Source organism: Eumetopias jubatus, unplaced genomic scaffold, assembly GCF_037043125.1.
Source record: "Eumetopias jubatus isolate StellerSeaLion01/CBP00866 unplaced genomic scaffold, mEumJub1_p1.0 scaffold_2, whole genome shotgun sequence".
In the NCBI taxonomy this organism is placed as follows: domain Eukaryota; kingdom Metazoa; phylum Chordata; class Mammalia; order Carnivora; family Otariidae; genus Eumetopias; species Eumetopias jubatus.
In genome coordinates this window covers 202,350,425-202,375,177 of record NW_028274808.1, presented here as the reverse complement: position 1 = coordinate 202,375,177, position 24,753 = coordinate 202,350,425, and the positions used below count along the sequence as shown (strand labels likewise).

Genomic DNA, 24,753 nt, shown 5'->3' with positions numbered 1-24,753 from the left:
TTGGATTTCTTTCCAAGCTGATCCCAAATTTCCCAGACCAGTCTTCTGGTTTGGCACTTGGCCGTATTTGGTCCCAGCAGGGCTGTCCCTTCCGTTCTGAGGGGCGACCACTTTCTGCCTGAGCCTGTTGCCCCTGCGTCCACGCACTCCTGCGGGATTGCACATGTGAAGCGTCGGTGTAGGTCCAGGATGTGACCGAGACGTATTCCTGGCCCTGGAGCTCGGATGCACGGGGGAAGACAAATGTGCAGGGAAAAAGTGCAACAAAGTGTTACGGAGTCAGGTACGCATAAGTATGTTTCATAGTGTGATCTGTAGGTTATTAGCTTGAGCAACTTGGGTTTAAATTTTCTTTGCTACCTGCCGTGTGGCCCTGAGCAATGACTAGTAGCTTCATTGTCGGGCCTACGCTCCAGAGTAGTGGTCAGTAGCTGCCTTGTCAGAAGCGGGGTTTCAGACTGCCACTCCTGCCGTCTCACAGCCCGGCCCCCACTCTGCGGGCAGCCAGCAGTGACAGGCCTGCTGACCGCGCGGAACAAGCTGACTGACCTCGCTTCTGAGGAGGAGACCAGAGGGCAGTGTGGTGGCCTGGCCTTTCTTCCCCCGAGGGAACCTGCCTGGGGCGGAGGGGCCGCGCCGCTGCCTCCCCAGGATTCAGCCAGCTGTGATGGCTTGCCACAGACACCAGGGGGCACTCTTTACCCGCCGCCGGGCACCCCTGGGTGGTCATGGTAGCTGTGAAAGGTCCCGGTGCATCAGCAGTATCATTTGTATGCTGGTATCTTCCTGACATGGAGTATTGTTATTTTCGATCTTCTTTGATGCTCTGAGGCTCTGAGGGTGGCAGCCGTCGGAACCCCCGGTCCAGATCTGTTGTTTTCTTCACATGACATTTGTGAACAGAATTTTCACGTGATCCACTGCCTTCTTAAGATTAAGAATGTATATTCATTTTTAATAGCGGAAATGAGAAAACAGAGGGAATTCTACCACAAGTTAGGCATGGAAGTGCCTGGAGATATCAAGGGGGAGACCTGTTCTGCAAAACAGCACCTAGATCCCCATCGGAACGGTGAGTGGGCTCTGTGGTGAGCCCCTTTCTCGGGACGCCCTGTGCCGCCTCCACAGTCTGTAGTACAGTCTGGGATCGGACGTTCTCCATCATGTCTGGGGCAGAGCTGAGAAACGGGCCAGAGACAGGGGGGGCCCCAAAAGTACTTGGAGGCGGGGTGCAGTGCGGGTGGGCCTCCTGAGGCTTCCCTTCAGTTTTGCCTGCCCTGCTCCAGTATAAAATTAGTTTGTACATATTACAACAAGTTACTCAAATATTTGATGCCATGGTGTTTTTCTAGTGACCACAGGGAGAGGTTTCTAGGCCACCCTGTGTATTTCTAACAATGTTAGAGGAAAGGAGAGGTCCTGTCTGGCCCCTAGGAAGGGCAGGATCTGCGTGCTACACCCCTGCGGAGGCAGAGGGAGGCATTTGGGGGCTGCTTGGGAAGCCAGGGATCTTGTCTGTTGAAACACTCACTTACAACGGGGTCTTCATTTTAAAGGTAGCGTTGGAGCGATAAAGACTGTAGGAGCCCTGCAATGCCTAGTGGGTAGTTGCTATGTTAAGCGTTGGGGTGCTGGGTGCGGGGGCGGCTCCTCTGCCCCTCTCCCCATCCCCGTCAGCCTCTGCCGGCTGTGCCCCCGTGCGCACACTCACAGGCCCAGGAGCAGCTGCAGTCACTTGGAGGAGCACAGTGTCTTAACAGGTGCTCTGTGGACCAGCTCTCCCGGACTTCGCGTCCTTTTGAAGGTGCAGCTGTCTTACGTGAATGAATTTTTATAGCATTTTGAGCATGCTGTACAGTTAAAAAAACTAACGGTTTAACATTCTGGATTTCGTAATACGGTATCTTCTGATTTTGCTCAAAGGTGAAGCCAAAGCAGATGACAGTTCGCACAAAGAAGCGGCAGACGAGAAGCCGGAGGAGGACAACGACTACCACAGGAGTGACGAGCAGGTAGACGCCGCTCCCGTGCGGCCGCGCTGCGCCCTACAGGCCCGGGCTCTCCCCTCGGGCCTCCCTCCACTTAAAGCGGAAAGGCCGAGCAGCGGAGGAAGTAGACACGTTAAAGCGTCAGCGCGCCTCTGTGGTTTTTCCTTCTTTACCTTTTCTTTTCAGTTGCCAAAGTAACACGTGCTCACTATAAAACATTTTAAATATAAAAAGGTGGAAGTCCACCCTCTGCACACCGCTCCCCGGGTGGGACAGTTCAGTGCCAGGCGTGACTCTGTGCACGGGCACATGCTAGTGCCAGGCATGACTCTGTGCACGGGCACATACTAGTGCCAGGCGTGACTCTGTGCACGGGCACATACTAGTGCCAGGCGTAACTCTGTGCACGGGCACATGCTACAGCAAAGAAGGTCAGCCCAGGCATGTATTAAAAGGACGAGAAACAAGGTAACACTGAGGAATCTGTGTATGTACGCCACGTCAGAAAGGGGAAGTAAACAATCACAGAGATGCTGTAAAAGCATTTGATCCAATCCCATACCCCGGTCTACCGAGCTTTCCCATAGAGTACCCTAACTGGAAAGCTCTCGCAGTCACCACACCAAAATTAGAATCATCATCTCAGTAATAAGAGAGACAAGAAAGTGCACATCATCAGCTGTTACTCAGCATGGTTCTGAAGAGTCTGGGCACACACTGAGGACACAGACCGAGAAGAGATGTGTGTGTGTGTGTGTGTGTGTGTGTGTGTGTGTGTGAGAGAGAGAGACAGAGCAGAACACAGTCCCTCTCGTGTCACACCGTTATCTGGCGTAACCTAAGACCGTCAACGGGGACACTGGTGGAACTTGTCGCTCATTAGGGAATAAGGTTAGTAATCTCAGGCATGGGGGGGGCCTTATTCACATGACTAAAAAAAACTTAGAAATATTCTAACAAGAATTGTGTGAGGCTAAATGAAGCCACTGAAACCTTATGGAAGAACATAGGAGAAAAACCCGAATAATCAGGTTTTAAGTTATTTTTAAAAAGATTTATTTAGGGGCACTGGGTGGCTCAGTCAGTAAAGCGTCTGCCTTCGGCTCAGGTCATGGTCCCAGGGTCCTGGGATCGAGCCCCGCATCGGGCTCCCTGCTCCGCCGGAAGCCTGCTTCTCCCTCTCCCGCTCCCCCTGCTTGTGTTCCCTCTCTCGCTGTCTCTCTGTCAAATAAATAAATAAAAGATTTATTTATTTATTTGAGAGAGAGCGTGCATGCAGGGGTAGAGGGAGAGCCAGAGGGACAGAGAGAATCTCAAGCGGACTCTGGTATCTCACAACCCACGAGATCAGGACCTGAGCCGAAACCGAGAGTCGGACGCCCAACCACCTGAGCCGCCAGGTGCCCCAATAATTATTTAGATTTAACAAAAGGTAGTATGAGTTTCTGTGGGCTTTTTGCTCATACTGCTGGGTTTATCCCATCTTCCCCTTTTGTGGAGTCTGTGTTTCCTCTGGGGGGGCGGGCATCCCTCTTCATTTCTTTCCAGAGAGGGTGTGTGCATCACGGACTTTGAGTCCCTCCATGTTTCCCGTGCGTGTCTGCATGATAATGTGGCTGGGTATCGAATTCTAAATTCGGAATAACTTTGAAGACAAACCCTTCCCTCTCCTGTCACTCAGATGACCAGACTGAATTGTGCCCTTTTCACACCAAGCATCAGCAGAAGAAAAAGAAAAACAGCTAAGAGAAGTATGAGCCCCCAAATCCCAGTCTGCCAGCAGGCCAGAGTCCTCGGGCCCAGACACTGATGCTCAATGCTTGTCAGGGTTTACTGCGCGGCTGGGCTGCAGCCCTAGGTGTTTGTTCAGCAGAGAATTAGAGTATCTGGCGCTATTCTGAATTTATTCTTCATGGAGCACTGTGACGTTTCGGTCAGCTGGAAGTGTTGCTCAGACACCCTGATGGCTCAGCACCCTGCCCTCCCGCTGCTCCCACTGCCCTGGTCCCTGATCCCACCCTTGTCCAGAGCAGGTTTCTCTCTGCCCGTGGGGCATGAGCGTGCCCACCCTGGACTGCTGCCAGGTGGGCCTGGAGTAAAGAGCAGATTCTGGAGCACTGCTGAGTCACTAAAGCAAACATAAGAAAATTAGCATATACACTTACTTTTAAGAACAATTTGACCCTCCTATAAGGCCCACATTCTGCCTGCTTTTGAGCAAATGGGCTGTCCAGTGTTCCCAGAGGTGCCCTTGACCTGTGGGGGTCCCTGCACAAACAGCCACAGGAGGGCTTAGTGAGAGCTTTGAACTGTCGGGCAGCATGGCCACATCCCCACTCACTGCTCACTTGGGAAGCACGTGCTGAGCCCAGCATAGCTGGGCGTGGTGTCCAGGCCCCAGAGAGGAGGAGCCAGGCCCAGTCTGTAGATGCCTGCCCTCCCAGGTGTGTGGGTTGTGGGATGTGGCATGCGCCTGTGCTATGCTGGTGGCTGGGGGTGCAGCCTCAGCCCTGTGGGACAGTGGGGTGGGGGAATTGGCACCATCCCGCAAACCCCAAGCACCCACCCCACCCTGTCTGGGCCCCGACCCCCTCCGAGCTGGTGAGCCGGGGGAGGCAGGCAGCCATCTGCAAGGGAGGGAGGGTGGGGTGGAGCAGGGCCTCACAGCAAGGCCTGCCGAGGAGGGAGGAGGCAGTGAGTGTGGAGCCCTGCGGTGGAGTGGGTGTGGCCCGCCTACGGGGCAGAAGGCTCAGCTTGGGGAGGCCAGGACTCCCCAGATGGGAAGGCAACCAGGCAGCCTCTGGGCTCAAGCAGTGGGGTGGCATGGGGTGGCCAGAGTTTGGCTTGGGACATGTGTGAAAGTGAGCCTGTGGGACACACTGGGGACCTGGGGAGGACACAGGGCTTGGGGCTCTTACACTCCGTGAACAGAGAACTGTGTGCTAGGCTGGATTGCTGGGTTTATATTTACATCTGTGTGTGTAGCCATAAACCATAGGAAACAGAACATGTGTCTTTCTACAACTGACTTTTTTCAGTCACAGTTATATTTCTGAGAACTTGGGGATGCATAATGTCAGCACATAGTGTTGCTGTGTGCTGTATGCACAGGACAGCACCGTGGCATTGTTCACTGACCTTTCTGTCTGGTGTCCTGGTCACTCTGGTGCTCGGACACTTGAGGGGCTGACTGGCTCTCCGGGTCTCCGTGGGGCTCTTCCCAGACGTGATGCCTCATCGTTGTCCTCATTCCTGTCTTCGTGTGTGTGCACCACTGGTGTTGGGCGTCTCTCCAAATGTTTCGGTTCTCTCGGTGCCTCCACTCTTTATCAAATTACTTATTCTGTCGTGGACTTTGTGTGCTGGGTAGTCTGACATTCCCTCACGCGTTGTCCTGGGTCACCGTGCACGGCCTCGAGGCTCTCCTTTCGTATTTCAGGAAGTTTCCCCACCGCAAGGTCATAAGTATGTTCTCCTATGTTTTCCTGTAAAATATCTTAAAAGTTTTACTTTTTACAGTGAGGTTATAAGCCACCAGCAGGTGATTTGTGTGTAGCTGGAGGAGAGGTCAAGTCTCTTTTCCTCCCGGGTTGACCAGTTGGCTCGTCAGCATCGGTGAACAGGCCCTCTTTGCCTGGCTGATTAGAATCTTACCACGTGCGGGTTTCCACCCACGCTTGGGTTGGTTCTGCTCTGTTCCACTGCTGTTGTCTCCCCTTATGCCAAAACCACAGGGAATTTACTGAGTTACAATTATTTAATTATTTTACCTTAACAGGTAAGGGTTTCTGATGGGGCATATACCCCCTTATTTTTCTTCTTCAAAATCATCTTGACTAATCATGCCCCTTTGCTCTTCCAAATAAAAATTAGAAACCAACCTGCCACACTCCCTGAGCAATCTAGATGGAACTGGGCGTCCCACCCCCGAGCTCACCTGCCTACGGGGGTCCCCTCTCCTCGTCGGTTTTTGTTTTGCTCACAGATGGTTCATTTCATCTGTGCCCTTGAGTGGTAACTTCTCTGCTTACCTTCTGCCGGGCTTTGCAGGCACAGCGGCCTCGTCTGGAGGACTACCCGCTGGCTCCTTCCTCCACGTCTGTGTGGTGTAGGTTTCCTTTATTTCTTTTGCTTCCTAAATTTGAGAGTTTATGTCCTCCATCATTTTGATCCTTAATCGTTATTTCTTAAATTTACCTTTCCCTTGTTCCCCGTTCTTCCTCCAGAATCTCTGTCACGTGTTAGATCCCTGTCTGTTTCCCCCTTTTACCTTTTCTTTGTTATGTTAATTGCTCTCTTGCTATCTACTTCTTTTAGGTAATTTCCTCAAGTTGATCTTTCATGAAACTGGTCTGTCTTCCGCTGAGACTAATCTGTGGCTCAGCCACCGACTGAGTTTTTACAAATTGTATTTGGTTGTCTTTTATACCTGCCTGTTTTTTATTCATAGTGTATTTTGTTTTTAATTCCTCTATTCTTTTTTTTTCTTTTTTTTTTTTTGGAGAGAGAGAACGTGCAGGCAGTGGGAAGGGGCAGGGGGAGAGGGAGAATCTCAAGCAGGCTCCACACTCAGCACAGAGCCCAATGCAGGGCTCAGTCTCATGACCCTGAGATCATGACCTGAGCTGAAATCAAGAGTTGGCCACTCAACCGACTAAGCCACCCAGGCATCCCTCCTTTGTTAATTCTTTTATCAGAATTTTGGGGGGTCTGATTGTGCCATTTTTTGTGGCTGCTACTGGAGAATTATTCATTCATGAGTGCTGTGTTGAGCAGGCCCTTCCTTTTGCATCTCCCAGGCACCCCCTGGTCCCAAAATCGCTTTTAGTTAGTTATGTTGAGGTTCCTTGTCACACACCATGTTCTGTGACCCCACTGAATTGTTGGTTGTCCAAGAGGTAACTGAACTTTCAAACTTTGTGCCTTTGCTTATGGTTTTCTGTTGAGCCCAGAGTCTTTTCTTCTCTAGTGCCTTTGCTGTCCTGTTTCAAGGCCAGGCATCCTGCTGCTTCCTTTATAAGGCCTTCCTCGGTGCGTTCATGCAGAGCCGGGGGCGCTGCCTCTGCCGGCTGTGTGTCCTTCCTCATCATGCCCGCGGAGCGCTCAGCACAGCCTGTGGGGGGGTGGCAGTCTGCATCCGTTTCCCTCTGAGACCAGTGCCGTGTGTACAATGAGTAAATAATTCTCAGATTTACTTTGAAGTACTATGTTGATAAGACAGGATTAACACTGTTAGATTATATTTCACAAAATGGTAAACAGAGATTTTAGGATAACATGTATAAAATGATTAAAGTAAAACCCTTTTCCACAGTGTTGAAGTCAAAACAGATTCTGATTTCACCAGGTCAGCACTGTGGCATTTCCCGGAGTGAGTAGGCATCTGAGAGAGCCTCAGAGTGCCACGCGGCGGGCCCCTGCTGGCTGCCAGCCGTACCTGTCTCTTACAGGTGAGCATCTGCCTGGAATGCAACAGCAGCAAACTGAGGGGCTTGAAACGGAAGTGGATCCGCTGCTCGGCCCAGGCAACAGTGCTGCACCTGAAGAAGTTCATCGCCAAAAAACTTAACCTTTCGTCTTTCAACGAGGTAATAGTTGTACCGCAGATGGAAACTGTAACAAATCATTTCTCATTTGTGAAAGTGATACTTCTAAAGTTCTTTGGTTTTTTTGTTTTTACATCTTTGTTTGGAGATTTCAAATCAGAAAAAAAAAAAAAATCTCTGTTTTGCGCACTCCCAGATAGCGTGATGGGACGTGGTGATGAAGAGAGTGGAGGGAGGGCCAGATGTGAGCATGGGGAGCCCCCTTAACAGGAGGGGAAGCTGGTGGGGTGGCAGGGAGGGTGAGATGTAGAGCAGTCTTTCCTCTCGAAGAGAAACTCTGTTCTTTCATTTCACCAACGTATGGATGATTGGCTGCGCTGGGTAGGGGGTGAAGCAGGTGGGCAGGCAGATAGGTGAGATACTTTCAGGTACTTTGTGGTAAATGATGGGAATTAAATGAAAGCCAGCACCCCTGGTACGCACAGGGGGTTGGTGGACAGAAACTTGGGTGAGTATCTCAGCTCAGACGTCCCTGGGGAGCCCTCCTGAGGTGGCAACACTTACGGTAAGATGTTGGGATGGGGTGAATATATTTTGCATGTGGGACAGATGTAGATTTGAGGGACCAGAAGGCAGATCATAGTGGGTTAAATGATGACCCCCACCAAAAGATGTGTCCATTTTCTAACCCCCAGAACATGTGAATATGACTTTATTAGAAAAAAGGTCTTTGTCAATGTGTCAAGAATCTTGAGATGAAGAGATCATCGTGGATCATCCAGCTGGCCCTAAATTCAGTGACAAAGGTCCTTAGGAGGGCAGACACAAATTGCCTCAGTAGATTGTAAAAGGTAGATATCTTACGAAGTGTCTTCTCTGACTACAGCAGCATGAAGTTAGAAATCAATAACAAAAGAAACACTGGAAAGTTCACAAAACTGTGGAAATTAAATAACATACTTTTTAAAAAAGATTTTATTTATTTATCTGAGAGAGAACACAAGCAGGGGGAGTGGGAGAGAGAGAAGCAAACTCCCCGCGGAGCAGGGAGCCCGATATGGGGCTCGATCCCAGGACCCTGGGATCACGACCTGAGCCAAAGGCAGACACTTAACCCACTGAGCCACCCAGGTGCCCCTAAACAACACAGTTAAACAACTAATGGATCCAAGAGAAATTGGAAAGTACTTCGAGACAAATGAAAATACAACTTATCAAAACTTGTGGGATACAGCAAAAGCTGTGCGAAGGAGGAAATTTATGCTATAAATACTTACATTAAAAACAAGAAAGATCTCATCAGCAACCTAAATTTACAACTTGAAAAACTAGAAAAAGAACAAAGCTAGCAGAAGAAGTAAATAATAAAGATTAAAGCAGAGATAAGTGGAATAGAAAACAGAAAAACGAGAGAAATTCAGCAGTTCTTTGAAAAGGTCAATAAAATTGATGGGGCGCCTGGGTGGCTCAGTTGGTTAAGCCTCTGACTCTTGATTTCAGCCTGGGGTGTGATTTCAGGTCGTGGAACCGAGCCACGGGTCGGGCTCTCAGCTCAGCTCAGTCTGCTTGTCCCTCGCCCCACCCCCACCCACACATGTTCTCTCTCTCTCTCTCTCTCTCAGATAAATAAATAAAATCTTTAAAAACCATATTTTAAAAAAAACATAAAATTTGACAACCAAAAATTTGACCAGTGGATTAAGAAAAAAGACAAATTACTAAAGTCTAAAATGAAAGCAGAGGCATTGTTACTGACTCTACAGAAATAAAAAGGATTGTCATAACTTAGATAAATGGACAAATTCCTGGAAACACAGAAGTTAACAAGACTACATCACGGAGATACAGAAAGTCTGACTAGACCTACGACTAGTAAGGAGACTGAATCAGTAATCAGAAATCTCCCAGCAGAGCAAAGCCCAGGACCTGGCAGCTTCACAGGTGAATCCTACCAAACATTCAAAGAAGAATTAATACCAGTCCTTCCCAAACTTTTCCCAAAAATTGAAGGGGAGAAAAACTTCCCAACTCATTCTGTGGGGCCAGCCTTACCCTGATACCAAAGTCAGACAGAGACACTGTAAGAAAACAAAACTATAGACCAACATCCATGATGAACACGGATGCAAAAATCCTCAACAAAATACTAGCAAACAATTCAGCAGCATATTAAAAGGATTATATACCACAACCAATTGGGTATTTCTGAAATGGAAGCATGGTTCAACATACAAAAATTGATCGATGTAATATGCCACACCAACAGAATGGAGAGGGAAACCACATGATCATCTCAACCTGATGTAGGTCTGCAAAGCACCTGATGTAGGTCTGCAAAGCATTTGACAAAATTCAGTACCCTTTCATAATTAAAAAAAAAAAAAACTCAACAAACTAGGAATAGAAGATACATGAAAATAAAAAGCCATATATGAAAACCCACTACAAGTATCAGACTCATTGCTGAAAGACTTAAAGCATTTCCTCTAAGATCAGGAACAAGGTGGGGATGCTGCTTTCATCACTTCTATTCAACATTGTACTAGATGTTCTAGCCAGAGCAATTAGGGGAGAAAAATAAAACACATCCAAACTGGAAAGGAAGAATTAAAATTTATCTTTGTTTGCAGATGATATGATCTTACATGTAGAAAATCCCAGAGATTACACACACACACACACACACACACACACACACACACATACGCGCGTGTGCATGCGCATTAGAACTAACGAATAAATTCAGCAAAGTAGCAGGACACAAAATCAACACAAAAATCAGCTGCATTTCTGTACATTAGCAATGAATAATCTGAAAAGGAAATTACAAAAAAAATTCAATTTACAATTGCATCAAAAAGAATAAAATACTTAGGAATTAACCAAGGAAGTGAAAGACTTGCACAATGAAAACTACAAAAATTGCTGAAAGGAATTAAAGAAGGCATAAATAAATGGAAACACATCCCAAGTGGATGGATTGGAAGACTTAACGTTGTTAAATGTTAATACTACCTAAGCAGTCTATAGTCAAAGCAATCCCTATCAGAATCCCAATGATGTTTTTTGCAGAAATTTAAAAATGCATCCTAAATTTTATGAAATCTCATGGGACCCTGAGTAGCCAAAACAATCTTGAAAAAGAACAAAACTGGAGGACCTTCACTTCCTAATTTCAAACCTTTTACTATAAAGCTACACTAATTAAAAAAGTGTGATATTGGCATAAAGACAGACATCAAGATCAATGGAATTGAATAGAGAGCCCAGAAATGAACCCTCATGTATGTGGTCACGTGATGTTCAACAAAGGTGCCAAGGCCACTTAGTGGGGAAAGAATAGTCTTTTCAACTGCACATCCCCACGCAAAAGATTGACATTGGATCCCTACCTCACACCATATGCAGAAATTAACTTAGATTAGATCAAGGACCTAAATGTCAGACCTAAAACAGTAGAGTTCCTAGAAGAAAACACAGGACAAAAGCTTCATGACACTGGGTTTGGCAGTGATTTCTTGGATAGGGCAGCAAAGTCACAGTCAACAAAGTAAAAAAAAATAGACAAATTGGACTTTCTGAATGAAAAAATTTTGTACAGAATGTGAGAAATTATTTGCACACCATACATCTGATAAGGGATTACTATCCAGAATATATAGAGAACTTCTAAAACATAGCATAAAAGAAACCAACCTGATTTAAAAATGGGCAAAGGGCTTAGACATTTCTCCAAAGAAGGCGCATAACAGCCAATAGCCATGAAAGGATGCTCAGTGTCACTGTTGTTAGGGAAATGCAAATCAAAACTACAGTGAGAACCACCTCATACCTATTAGGATGGCTACTATTAAAAACTGAGTAAATAACAAGAAAATAAAAAATGGCAAGGACATGGGGAAACAAAACCTGTGCGGGAGGTGGGGGGGGGCGATGGGGTGTAAAATGGTGCAGGCACCGTGGACACTGTGGAGGGTCCTCAAAACACTAAGCACAGAATGAGCCCACGGCCCAGCCATTCCACGTCTGGGTGTGCTCCCCGGAGAACGGAGAGCAGGGTCTGGATGAGAGGCCGGCACCCCCGTGTTCACGGCAGCATCATGCACAGCAGCTGAGACAGGGAAGCACCCCAGTGTCCGTGGACGGGTGGACGGATGGACGGACGGACAGATGGACAGATGGAGGATAGACGGATGGACAGATAGAAGGATGGATGGATGGACAGATGGAAAGATGGATGGACAGACGACAGATGGATGGACAGACGGATGGACAGGTGGACAGACAGAAGGGCTGACAGATGATAGACGGATGGACAGATGGGTGGACGGACAGATGGATGGATGGATGGACAACAGGAGGATGGACAGATGATGGATGGATAGATGGATGGACGGACAGATGGAAAGATGGACGAACAGACTGACGAATGGTTGGATTGACGGATGGATGGATGGAAAGACAGATGGACAGATAGAAGGATGGACGGACGGATAGACAGATAAAACAGACAACAATCCACACGATGGAGTGTTATTCAGCCTTAAACAGGGAGGAGGTGCAGGCACCTGCCACCACCTGCGTGAACCCTGAGGACACTGGGCTCAGTGACATGAGCCAGCCCCAAAGGGACAACACTGGATGGTCTCACTCCCGTGAGTCCCCAGAGGAGTCAGATCATAGAGACAGAAAGTGGATGGTGGGTGTCGGGGAGCTGGGGACGGGAGAGATGGGGAGCTGGTGTTTCTTGGGGGCAGTCTGGGAAGATGAACAAGTTCTGGAGGTGGAGGGTCGGGACGGTTGCACAACAGTGTGAACGTGCTTCCTGCCACTGACTGGACACTTGAAAATGGTGAGAATGGTACATTTTATGTGTATTTTACCACATTTAAAAAAAACAAAAACAGAAATGAACTGTTGATACACACAAAGAGAGGCAGAAGGTCTGAGACGCAGAACTAGTGGAAAGCTGTGAGGACAGAAGAATCCGGAGGGATGGGCCTACGGGCTTTCAGGCAGGACTCTGATGGGTTAAGTTGAGGGTGTGGTTTCAGGGCAGCTGGTGTGTTTGGTGGGGCTGCTGGGGGAGCAGGGCTCGGGGCTGTGCGCTGGGGGGATGGCCTCTGGGGAGAGGCTGCTGTGGCCACTGCCTGTGCAGAGTGGAAGGTGAACTAAGAGGGCAGGGCCCCAAGTCAAGGTTGGGATCGTGGTGTGTGCTGCCATTTGGAGCCCAGGGTCAAGGTGAGGTCATCCAGAGGGTCGGTGTGGGTGCGGGGCCTGCCTGGGGGAGGTGGGGTTCGGCATCAGGCAGTCTTCTTGGAGCCAGCCCCACGTGGCCCCTTGTGTGCCCCGCTGCCCAGCCCTCCCGCAGATGCAGGGGCCTTTTCCCCTCGTCCTGAGGGAGAAGTTTAAAAGACCATCTGAGTCAACATCGTTTGTCATCAGGGAAACAGATTAAACAATGAGATACCATTCCAGAACGGCCAAAATCCAGACCTCTGACCACCACATGCTGGCGAGGATTCGGAGCAACAGGAACTCCCGTCCACAGCTGGTGGGAGACAACTTGGCAGTTTCTTCCAAAACTAAATATAGTCTCACCATGCAGTCCAGCAATCATGCTCCGTGGTGTTCACCCGCATTAACTGAAACCTTATGTCCACACCAAAACCTGTACACGGATGTTTATAGCAGCTTCATTCATAATCGCCAAAACCTGGAAACAACCAAGACGCCCTTCAGTGTGTGAGTGGGTAAATTAACCGTGCTGCACCCAGACAATGGACTATTACTCGAGCTCGCGAGAAACGAGCGCCCAAGCTGTGAAAAGACACGGAGGACCCTTAAATGCACATTACTGAGGGAAAGACGCAATAGGATTCCGGCTGTGGGACATCCCAGAAAAGGCAGAACCACGGAGACAGCACCAAGATCGGCGGTTGTCGGTTTGGGGGGAGGAGGGTGAGCAGGTGGAGCACGGGGGATGTGGGGGCCGGGGAGCAACTCTGGGTGGTACTGCGGTGGTGGGCACCTGTCCTGATGCCCTTGTCCAAACCCACAGAATGTGCACCACCAGGGGTGGCCCTGCGGTCATCTGTGGACTCTGGGTGGTGATGACGTGTCCGTGGAGGCCCGTCCACCATCACAGATGTCTCACCCTGGTGCGGATGTGGATAGTGGGGGGACGGGGGCGCATGGGAGATCTCTCTCTGAACCTCCCTCTCAGTGTTGCTCTCACCCTCAAACTGCTCTAAAAATAGTCTTTTTAAAAAAGAAAGGAAAAAGACCATCTGAAGAACCCGTTTCCTTTTTCCACTGAGGTAAGAGGGACAAACAGCCAAGAGTGGACTGAGGTGGGGAGACAGGTGCAGTGGTGACCGCAGCCAAGGGCCCTGGCGGGGGCAGGGCATGGTGGTTGTGGACCCCTCAGGCCTCAGTTGGGTTGGGGCGGGGCCTGCTGAGCACTCCCCACCTGTGCCACCTGGAAACGGGACACGTCACCCACGGGTGACTGACAGCTGGCACAGCCCGGAGGCCAGGGGTGCCGAGTGCCATGCCCTTGGCGCCCTGACTGAACCCTTCTTCTCCCGCCAGCTGGACATTTTATGCAACGAGGAAATTCTGGGCAAGGACCACACGCTCAAATTTGTGGTTGTCACGAGGTGGAGATTCAAGGTAAGACTTTGTAAAGGTTGGATTGTTTGATCGTCAGAGTCGGCTACAAATGGCAACTACTTTTCTGTGCATATTTTCAACCAAGAGCTTAGAAATAAGTAACTGTCACAGGACTGTTGTGAAAGGCAGTCATTCTGAAATGATCAGTGCCTCAGCCACACGGGGCCCTTGGGTGAGCACCGCCCCTCCTGGCCAAGGTGACCCCCCCCCCATGCAGGACGCAGATGGCAGGACCCCGACTGCTTGGGGGGCAGCCCGGAGAAGGGGGTGAAAGCCGATGGGACTGGGTGGGGCCGCAGGTGTGTGCAGGCCCCGGGGCACCTGGGCCCCAGGGAGGGCGGCTGTCCGCACTGCTGGCGGTTGTGACCAGGCGCCATGCTCTGACTTTGTCTTACAGAAGGCACCGCTCCTGCTGCACTACAGACCCAAGATGGACCTGCTCTGAGCTCGGCCCCGGGCCGGGCCCCGCTGCACCGCCATGTCACCTGCGGGTGTCGTGGGGACCAGATTTCTGAATAGAGAGTATTTATAACTTTTGTATGAGAGAATTCACATTCAACAAGACACTACCAGCACCACGGTTACAAGACGAAACACTTCACAGTCTCAGCGGCCGAAGGGCGCCCCTCACAGACTAGATGGTAAACATAGCGGCCACACGACCTCTACTTGCTTTCCAGGCCTTGAAGATCTGGTCATTTCCGTTTCGTTTATGAATTAGGGTTCACGATAAGCCTCAAAAATACTTGTACGTTTACTGAACCCTTCCTAAGTTATTGAAAAATATCTCTTCATGGTGAATGACAATATTTATGTTGCCTTTAGCTTCCTGAAGACTTAGAAGGTATATAAAGGGTTAATTTAAAAGCATTCCATTAATACTATGAGTTAGCCACAGTATTTAATTTTCCACGTTAGGAACCATGAAAAGCCAACAGTTCCCCTGCCTCGCCCCCTGCCTGGCCGGTCACTCTGGGCTCCGAGGCTGAGGCCCCAGTGGGGCCAGTGGCCCTGAGGCGAGGGAGGGGCCCCACCCGCTGCTCCCGGCCGCAGCTCCGCAGGGTAGACCAGAGGTGGCTTGGCCGGCTTAATGCTGGTTTGCAGAGTCATTCATGTTCTTAAACATTACTGGTATCAAATAGGGCTCTGATCGTTCAGGGCTGCCACTTAAATTCCCTACTTAATTCTTTCCCGTGTTCATCGTGCTGGAGCGGGGGGTGGCATTGTGTGGGGGTTTTCCTGAGAAGGCACCGTGGGTCAGAGGAGGGCGTGCAGACTGCGGTTCCCAGCTCGGCCGCCCACGCCCTCCCGTGGACAGCTCTGCCCTGCGTCTGCCGCCCACACCTGAGGCTGCTGTCGGGGAGGCGCACCCTCCCGGAAGCAGAGGAGCCTGCTGATTGCATTTTCAGTTCCATAATGACCTGAAATGCCAGTCGCAGGCATTGTTAACCCCTTTCTCTTCCCACATGTTAATATTTTTGTGGAATTAGTGAATAAACTCTGCCAGCACATAAGTATTTGTCCTTTTAAAAGAGTAACTCGGAATGTGTAAAGGCAGGAGGAGAAAGCAGCCGTTTTCCGGGGCCGTGAAAGTGTTGTCCTGGGGTTCTGTGTCCGTCTTTGTCCTTGTTTGTCCACGAGCTCTGGGTTCCTCCCCCTCCTCCCCAGTCACCCCCCAGGGGGCCGCCAGCACCGGTGTCCGTGACCGCCCACCTCCTTTGTTCATGGAGTATGTCACCATCCTGACTAGGATTTCTTCTCACTTTGCTTTGAAAGTTACGGTTGGGTTTCTTCTGCTTCCTCTTCCATATCTGTAAGACCTAATCTTGGTGACAAGAAAACCGTTCAAATTAATTCAGTCCAAGTGACTCTAATGTGAGGCCTTTTAGAAACCTAAAAACAGGTTCTGTTAGGAATTGGTCAACATTCACCTCTCCCTGAAGCCCATTAACTCCCAGTTTGCCATGTTCAGTTCGCTAAGCTTGCTGTTCATCCAGATCCTGTCTTAGAGTTGCTCCACGAGGTTCAATGAGTAGTCGTGTATGAGTAAATATCACCTGTCTACCTCAGCATACACGTCACTGCTGACACGCTCTGCAACCGCTGGTGCGGTTTTAGGTGTAGCATTGGAACTTGGGTATTTGCCTGGGTGGTGGAGGAGGGGAGGGTTCAACAGTGTAAGCATCCAAAGTCAAACAAAATCAGCTCACGGTTCAGACTAGACTGAGTATCGCTGTGGTAATCTCATCATATATATTTGTAACTTTGTAGCTATATCTTTGAAATCACTTGAATTTGCTATGGTGCTAAGTGGAGTTTTGATACACAGAGAGGCAGAGATAGTCGGAGCCTGGCTAACACCACCGGCTGGCTGCTGACCCTCCTGTGACCCCCTTTTGTAATCGTGTTAACCTGACAAAACCTCAGCAGCAGACGTACCTATTTTTCTAAGATTCCTCATGCAGACTGTCTTCACTGCAGGACGGCCCCAGGGACCCCCTGCCCCTTGGCCGACAGGAGCCCAGAGCCTGTGCCCCAGGGCAGCTTCCATGGTCCCTTCCCCACTGGCACACTTTCATTTCACTTCAAAAGGCTGAGTTTCATTTTTTCCAGCACGAAAGCCAGGATCAGTTTCTTTCTTAACAGACGGAGTTCCTGTGATGTGGTTTTCACGACTGTTTACGCTGGTAACACAAGTCCTGTTCAGTTACCTTCCTGCGTCACTGTCCCCGCAGTGGGACCTGCTACCCGGCACGCAGTCTCACTAAATGCAGTTTTCATGAAGATAGAAAATTCAGATAGAATATATAATATTGAATTTAAGATTTGGGGGGTTAAAAAAAAGAAAACTTAACTTTATAAAATTATTTATTCTATTTTAAGCCTTCTATCATATTTTCCCATCCAATTGTTTGGTTTCCGTGGTCCAGCTTTATTTACAGGCATATAAAATGAAATTGTGACATGTTTTGCAAGCTTCTTCTTTTTACTTTGAGTAGCTTTTAATTTGTACGTTTTTGTTTTATATGGATGAAGAGCATTGTTTATGCTTTTGTGCAATAGGTTCCAAGATGCATTTATTAGACATCTGTTTAAATTGTAATGTCACATCTCTTCTGCTAAATCGAAAGGGAATGTCGGTGGAATTTCAAGATATGTACATTCAGCTATTTGGTTTTCTCTTTTCCCTGTTGTTATAAGAGTGCTGTTTGGGGATGGGGTGTGTGTGTGTGTGTGTGTGTGTGTGTGTGTGTGTGTGTGTGCCCTGCGCGAGAATATTTTAGGGTGCGTGACCGGGCAGGTAGCCGTGAAGTGGTGTGTGGCCGCCCTGGGTCTCCTGTTTCAGACCCTGCGCGCTCACAGCCCTGGATGCACCACCGTGTATCGACCACGCCTGGGACGGCCCTACTTCCCACGGTGGCGAGCCCTCTGGGGCGTGCAGATCTGATGCCTCCTTGTAGTGAAGTCTTGAGAAATCCATTTCATTTTCTCCTCAAAGCACACAGGAGGGCATTTTACAGCAATTTAAAATGTGTCATTGGATTGATTGTTCTAGGAACGAGCCAGCTGATTTCCACTTTATACGTGAATATTAGATACACTCTCAAGACGTTGAAAGTAAACAGCGCAGATAGCTAAATCAGAACAAATCCAGTTTCTCTGTTTCCTCAGGAAATCATTCACAGTCCACCACATCACGTGTGACCCTAGCGTGATAAGCCAGTGTGTTCGTTTGCCTTGGTATTTAAACAAACTACGTAAATTGGGATGCGTAGATTAGAAAACCATCATTCAAACTAGCTATAATCTTCACAAAGATCCTGTCCCTGCCACGCAGGGACACGTGTGGCGCGGCCAGCCACTAGCCCACCAAGGAGGCTCTGCCCAGGCAACCACCCCCCCACCCCCATCCCCGCCTGCATCACGTGGTTCACCACGTCCATGAGCGCATCTGAAGGGTGGACTGAAGTTTGAGTGTCCCCTAAAATGTGTGTAGCATTAGTGTAAATGTCTATTCTGACAACTTAATTGGGTCTAAGAAAACCATTTTTCCTCAAATGATGTAGGGTCCAGGGGTGTGAGCCGCCATTAGCCTGATCGTCACACGTGTCGCAATTTATTGAGATGACAACGCAGATACATATTTTTGACTGTTTAATTTAAAAGTTTACATTTTTTATGCTTTGTGTTGGTGTGTAATTTTTGTACTATTGGTGGCTAGTTTTTGTCTAAAATCTTTTTTGGAATATTGCTTAAATGTTTTGATTTTATGATAGTGAAGCTTGTACTCAGTGTTTTGCCAATTAATATTATATGCTTGTAATAAAAGCAAAAGAAAAACTTACCTAAAATTCTTTAAATTCTTTAAAATTTATAATCTAAAATATTTGGTTTCTTGGGTTTTTTTAGGGTTTTTTATATATAATGTAAAATATTTGTAAAAGCATAAGATAGAGGATCTGTTAGGTACTACAGCGTAATGAGAAATACCACACCCCCCACACTGTTCCCTGCTTCACCCTGTCCTGAACCCGCACAGATTAACCACCTTATCATTCTGCTTCACACAGCCCTGGGATCTGCACAACTTCAGTGAAGCTGGTTCAGTGTTTGGTACCAAAGGTCTGGCGGGAATGAGTGTAACGTCCACGCCACTCATCTGTTTGCTTGGAGTGAGAACCCACTTTGGTTTAGAGCTCCATGTGCCAATGAAAATACTGTTAGAAAAAGAACCTGCTAGTCCCTGTGGTGGGTGGACTGACAGTATTTTACTTCCCTGTTAGGATATTAGTGGGGGTTCTCTAGAGGGCAGAAGCGGCAAAAGATACACGCATACACTATCTGTGTGTGTTGTCAGGAGCACGCTAGGGAGCACACGGGCTGTGTTTTCCCAAAACATCAGCTTTATTCAGTTGTAAAGCAAGATAAAAGCAGGTTTAGGATTCCAAATTCAATGACATTTCACTACACATTTAATTTGGCTTCATATACCTCACACAAACCAGAGCACATAAAAAAAAAATCACACAACAAACAAGATACAAGGGGATAAGATGTTAACAAACCAAATGCAAAGTTGGCCTGTGGGCAAGCAGTTGGGATGAGGACTTGGTCCAGTGCAGGTTAGCTCTCTGCATAAAGTGCTTATTATGTCCAGGCTGGGCGGGGGCCTCTGCCCTGTTCAGAGGTCAGTTGGACAGAGGTTTTGGTGGCAGTCGCCTTTCTAATACAGTCAGACATGAAAGGGTCATCATCTGGAGAGTCGGCACTTGCTGCAAAAGTCCTCCCTTTTTAAAGGAGTTTAACCAGGGTTGGGCCTTTGCCGGCCTCTTCTGGTTCTGGTTATCAGTTCCTGGTGGTGTCAGCCCGTGCTGGTCTTGGCTGCTCGCGTCACTGCTTGACTCGAGTGACTGCCGTCGAGGGCAGGAGAGGACCGTGCCCAGCCCAGGTGTCAGGCCGGACATGCTCCATCTCCCTCCTCCCTTCTTCCTACTCAGGCCCTCCAGGGCTTGAGTGATGCGCACCAGCAATGGGGCGCTCAGCCCACCAAACCACATGCTGCTGTCATCCAGAAACACCCACAGGCACATCCAGAGTAATTTCACTCTGGGCACCCCAGGGCCCCGCCACGCGGACACATGAAATTACCCATGAGAGACAATTTGCGGGGGGCATTATGCCCAAAACTTTATTTTGTAAAAGTTACATAATTGACAGCAATCTTGAAAATCTGAGAAAACGAGCTGAAAATATGACCAAAATTATATTCTCTCATGGGTTTCAGATCAGTAAACTTGAAAGAAAAGTCCAGTGTCGGCGCGCCTGGGTGGCCCAAGCGTCTGTCTTCGGCTCAGGCTGTGATCTCGGGGTCCTAGGATTGAGCCCTGCGACGGGCTCCCTGCTCCTCGAGGAGCCTGCTTCTCCCTCTCCTTTCTGCTCACACTCTCTTGCTCTCTCTTGTCTCTCCCTCTCAAATAAATAAGTAAACTCAAAAAAAGAAAGAAACGGATTTTGCCTATTTTATTTGCTTTCTTTTGATAAGTGGTTTACTTCATTCATCTTACGAATGTCAAGCTATCACATGTTCACCTGGATCCCGGAGTCGGCGGCAGGGAGCCCCAGGAGGGGGCATCTTTGGGGTTGGGCCCCCATTGCTGGTCCAAGCCTACACTGGCACCAGGTGAGGCTGGTGGGCACCAGGGGTCTGCGATCCTCTGGGCTCCACCAGAGACCAGGGAACGCCCCCAGAGAAGGCGACTGGACCCCTCTCTGCAGGCCTCGAAGGACTGCGTGTGCCTGTCTGCCGCTCTCCCCTGAGGTCATACTGGTGGTTTCACTCCTTCCGTGTGAATCCATGTGCATGAAAATGTGTGAGTCCCATTTGAACTGTACAGATGTGATTGTGCATCCCCGAAAACGCAACAGATGCATGTTTGCTGTGCCCCAGCCGCACAGAAAGGCCTCAGCGTCTCAGGAGCGGCACAGCATTGCCAGAGCCCAAGGTTAAACGTCTCCCTTGGACTTTGGTTCTTAAGGATAAAACCCCCAGTGGGTGCAATAAGACGTGCCCACCATAAGGGGCGGCTGTGGCCAGACCCGTGGGCTGTGCGGGGGATGCCTGCTTCACTGTCCCAACTCCATAGAAATGCACCTTTCACTGGAACAGGAGACTGCACCTCCGTCTCCTAGTTACGCTGAAATACGCCTGTGCCTACACAGTAAGTCACCTGCAGGACGCACTGTTCACTCCCTCCATCGAAGACCAAAGGTAGGGGGCGCCTGGCTGGCTCAGTAGGGACAGCCTGCAACTCCAAACCTTAGGGCCATGAGTTCAAGCCCCACGTTGGGCCTGGAGCCTACTTAAAAGAAAAAGACCATCGGTTACATTTTGTACCTTCTTATTTACATGGCAGTGAGATGCTTTCCCAGGTCCTGAGGAGAGGGACAGGTCTGTCTCAACCACGTGCAGGCTCTACAATAGGACCCTTGTCAGCTTCATTTTTATTCAGCTGGATTTCATTTTGGTGTGAAAAATACATAATTTCACTGTGACATTTATTCCTACTGTTTTTTAAATGTATTGGGGTACTATGAAAATAAATTTGCTGCTTTAAGAACTTTTTTTTTTTGAAGATTTTATTTATTCATTTGAAAGAGCACAAGCAGGGGGAAGGGCAGACGGAGAAGCAGACTCCCCACTGAGCAGGGAGCCGGACACGGGGCTCGATCCCAGGACCCTGAGCGGAAGGCAGATGCTTCGCCGACTGAGCCACCCAGGCGCCCCAAGAACATTTTAGTCAGGGGGCGCCTGGGTGGCTCGCTCAGTTAAGCGTCCAACTCTCAGCTCAGGTCATGATCTCAGGGTCGTGGGATCGAGTCCTGCGTCGGGCTCCCAGCTCCATGGGAGGCCTGCTTCTCCCTCTCCCTCTGCTTCTCCCCCTGCTTGTGCTCTCTCTGTCAAATAAATAAACAAAATCTTAAAAAAAAAAAGAGCATACTCTTGTTGGTGGGAAATCACAGCTTTAAGATCCTGGGGAGCACAAAACAGATACAAATTCTAGCTGAGAGTTCTGGTGATCGTACTGTTTACCATTCTGTTGTTTGTGGGGCCCCAGGGCTCCGGATGGTGGTCCCAGGACCTCAGAGCTGTGAAGGGATGGGGGAGACAGAGGTCCCCTGGGTCCACACCATTAATCCTGCACGGTGCCATGGCTGTGTGCTACACGGGCACGCTGCTGACTCACTGTTCTGCCCCTCCACACCACACCACAGAGCAGCTGGAGGGGCCACTGGAGATGATTGGGCCTGCCCAGCCCTGGGAGTGTGGCTGGGGTGGACAGACGTGCTCCCTGATAGAGGCGTGGCTGGTCTCAGACCCACGCGCCTCCCTCTGGCGAGAGGGCTCCCCCTCAGGGCCCCCAGCTCGCACCAGCAAGGGTTCCAGCTCCTGGGACCTGCTTGGTGACGCCCACGGCTCGCTCAGTTCAGTAAGGCCACACCGGGCCACGCCAGAGTTGCAGGGCACGAGTTTTGTTTGGTACAGTTTCATTGTGGGACTTCGTGGGTTGACTTCCAACACCCACAACAGGGCATGTTTGTGTGTCTTCCCGGGGCGTCCGCACTTTTTTCAGAGAGTTCTCACCTGTTTCTTGTCTGGTTGATTATTCCATGTGTTTTCCGTCGGGAAGGTGGGGCCAGGCCCGTGTGCTCGCTGGTGACCAGAGGGAGCCCTGCTCTTTGTGCTGAGCTGGTTCTGAGTCTCCAGCGGGGATTTCGTGGATGTCCACACAGATGATCAAGTCACAGCAAACCACGAGCCTGTTCCCGATGCTTCTTCCGTTTACTCACTGTGGTCCTTTGTGGTTCGCATTCCCACCGAAGATAAGCACGTTGTAGTCTGAGACTGTGGCGGGGATTTTTTTTTTTTTTTTTTTTTGAGAGAGAGAGCGCGAGCACACGCTTGAGTGGAGGCGGGCAGAGGGAGAGGGAATCTCCAGCAGACTCCCCGCTGAGCGCGGAGCCCCACGACCCTGAGACCATGACCTGAGCCGAAATCAAGAGTCGGATGCTCAACCGACTGAGCCACCTGGGCGCCCTGATGGGGATAGTCTTAATCTCTGCTTTTAAGCATGATGGTTGTGGGGTTTCGATACATATCTTTTACTAAGTGGAGAAATTGCCTTCCATGACAGCTTACTTAATATTTTAATCAGGAATATGTTATTTTTTAAGTTAAAAATTTTTAATTTACCTTTTTCCTTTGGTTTTGGAGTTCTTACACATATATGGATTCGTGCAAGCACTACAGTCAGGACACAGAATGGCTGATCAGCCAGAAAGACTCCTTAGCGCCAACCCTTTATTGCTACGCACCCTCCCCACCCATGGCTCCCGGCAACCACTGACCTTCAGCACCACACCTGCCTTCTCAGGAGCACAGTGAGCACAGACCTCTGAGCCCCCACCACCGCGTGTGTCCGTCTTCCCCCTTCCCTACGGTGTGAGCAAGCCACGGTTAGTTTGCCAGTTCATGCAAAGCTTCTGTGCCTTCAGTTTTTGACGATGGTGAAGAGAGCGACTGTGAACCTATACAGGTTTGCATGCAGAACATAAGGTTTTCTTTCTCTAGAAGTAGAATTGCTGGGTCATATGCTGAGTGTACATTTAACTTTATGAGAAGCTGCCCTCGTTTGCATTTCGGACAGCAAGGTATCATACAGCTTTGAATTGTCAGTGTCCTCCCTGATTTTAGCCACTTTATAGGCATGCAGGAGGGTCTCACTGTGGTTTGAGTTTGCATTTCCCTGGTGGCTATTGATGTTGAACATCTCATTTGCTTGTCTGCCATTATATCATCTATGATGCATCTTTTGCCCACTTTTTAATTGAGGGTTCTTTTTTCTCATTGTTGTTGAGTTTTGACAGTTCTTTATATATCCTGGATACAAGTCCTAAGTTGGATATGTGGTTTGTAAAAATTTCCTCCAGTCTTTAACTTGTGTTTTCATTCTCTTGACACTGTCTTTGGCAGGGCAAATGTTTTTAATTTTGATGAGGTCCAATTTGTCAATATTTTTATTTTACGGATTATTTCATGGATTATGCTTTTGGTGTCATTTCTAAAACTCTGCTTGATGCCAGGTCATGAATATATTTTTCTGTTTTCTTGCAAACATTTTATACTTTTATTCTTATTTATATGTGATCCAATTTCAGTTAGTTGGAAGGCATAACAGGTGTACGTCACAGTTCAATTTTTTTGCATATGATGAGTAATCATCCCATTACCATTTGTTGAAAAAACTGTCCTTTCTCCACTGGATTGCTTTTGCAACTTTTCAAAGATCAATTGACCATATGTATTTGGGTCTATTCCTGGACTCTATTCTGATCATTCACCTGTGTGTCTTGTCCCCTTGCCAACACCACACTGTCTTGATTGTTGTTGCTTTAGGGAAAGCATTAAAATTCGGTAGTCTGATTTATCCACCTTTGTTCTTCTTTATAAAAAATTTCTTGAGCTAGCCTAGCTCTGTTACCCTTTCATATAAATTTTAGAATCATTTTATCCATATCTATGAAAATGTCCTACCGGGATTTTTGGAATTATGTTAATTCTATAGATCATTTTGGGGGAGATTGATATGCCATGTTGAGTCTTCCCATTCATGTGTATGTTATATCACTCTATTTATGTAGGTCCTTTTAAAATTTTTATCAGCGTTTTATAGTTTTCAGCGTATGGATCCTATACATGTTTGGTTAGATTTAGACCTAAGTCTTTTGGGCTGCCTTTTTATCTATCACTCTCCCTTATTTCCTTCCTCCCTCCCTCCCTCCCTTTCTTTCTTTCCTAACATTTTTAAAATTTTAATTCAAATAATTATGTATAATGTATTATTGGTTTCAGAGGTAGAGGTCAGTGATTCATTAGTCTTATATAACACCCAGTGCTCATCACATCACGTGCCCTCCTTAATGTCCATCACCCAGTTACCCCATCCCCCCAACCCCCTCCCCTCCAGCGACCCTCAGTTTGTTTC

General features: G+C 48.6%; 1 protein-coding gene across 3 annotated transcripts in view; it reads left to right on the top strand.

Annotated features, from left to right (window-relative positions):
* The window catches only part of PCGF3 (polycomb group ring finger 3), a 52,682-nt gene extending 34,164 nt beyond the window's left edge, over positions 1-18,518 (top strand). For all 3 annotated transcript variants that reach the window (XM_028087545.2, XM_028087555.2, XM_088021278.1), the window contains 5 exons: positions 962-1,072; positions 1,924-2,012; positions 7,439-7,576; positions 14,129-14,209; positions 14,607-18,518. In XM_028087545.2, the coding sequence (XP_027943346.1) occupies positions 962-1,072; positions 1,924-2,012; positions 7,439-7,576; positions 14,129-14,209; positions 14,607-14,654 (467 nt within the window). In that variant the 3' untranslated portion in view covers positions 14,655-18,518. The remainder of the gene's footprint in view (positions 1-961; positions 1,073-1,923; positions 2,013-7,438; positions 7,577-14,128; positions 14,210-14,606) is intronic.
* Positions 18,519-24,753: the final 6,235 nt, after the last annotated feature.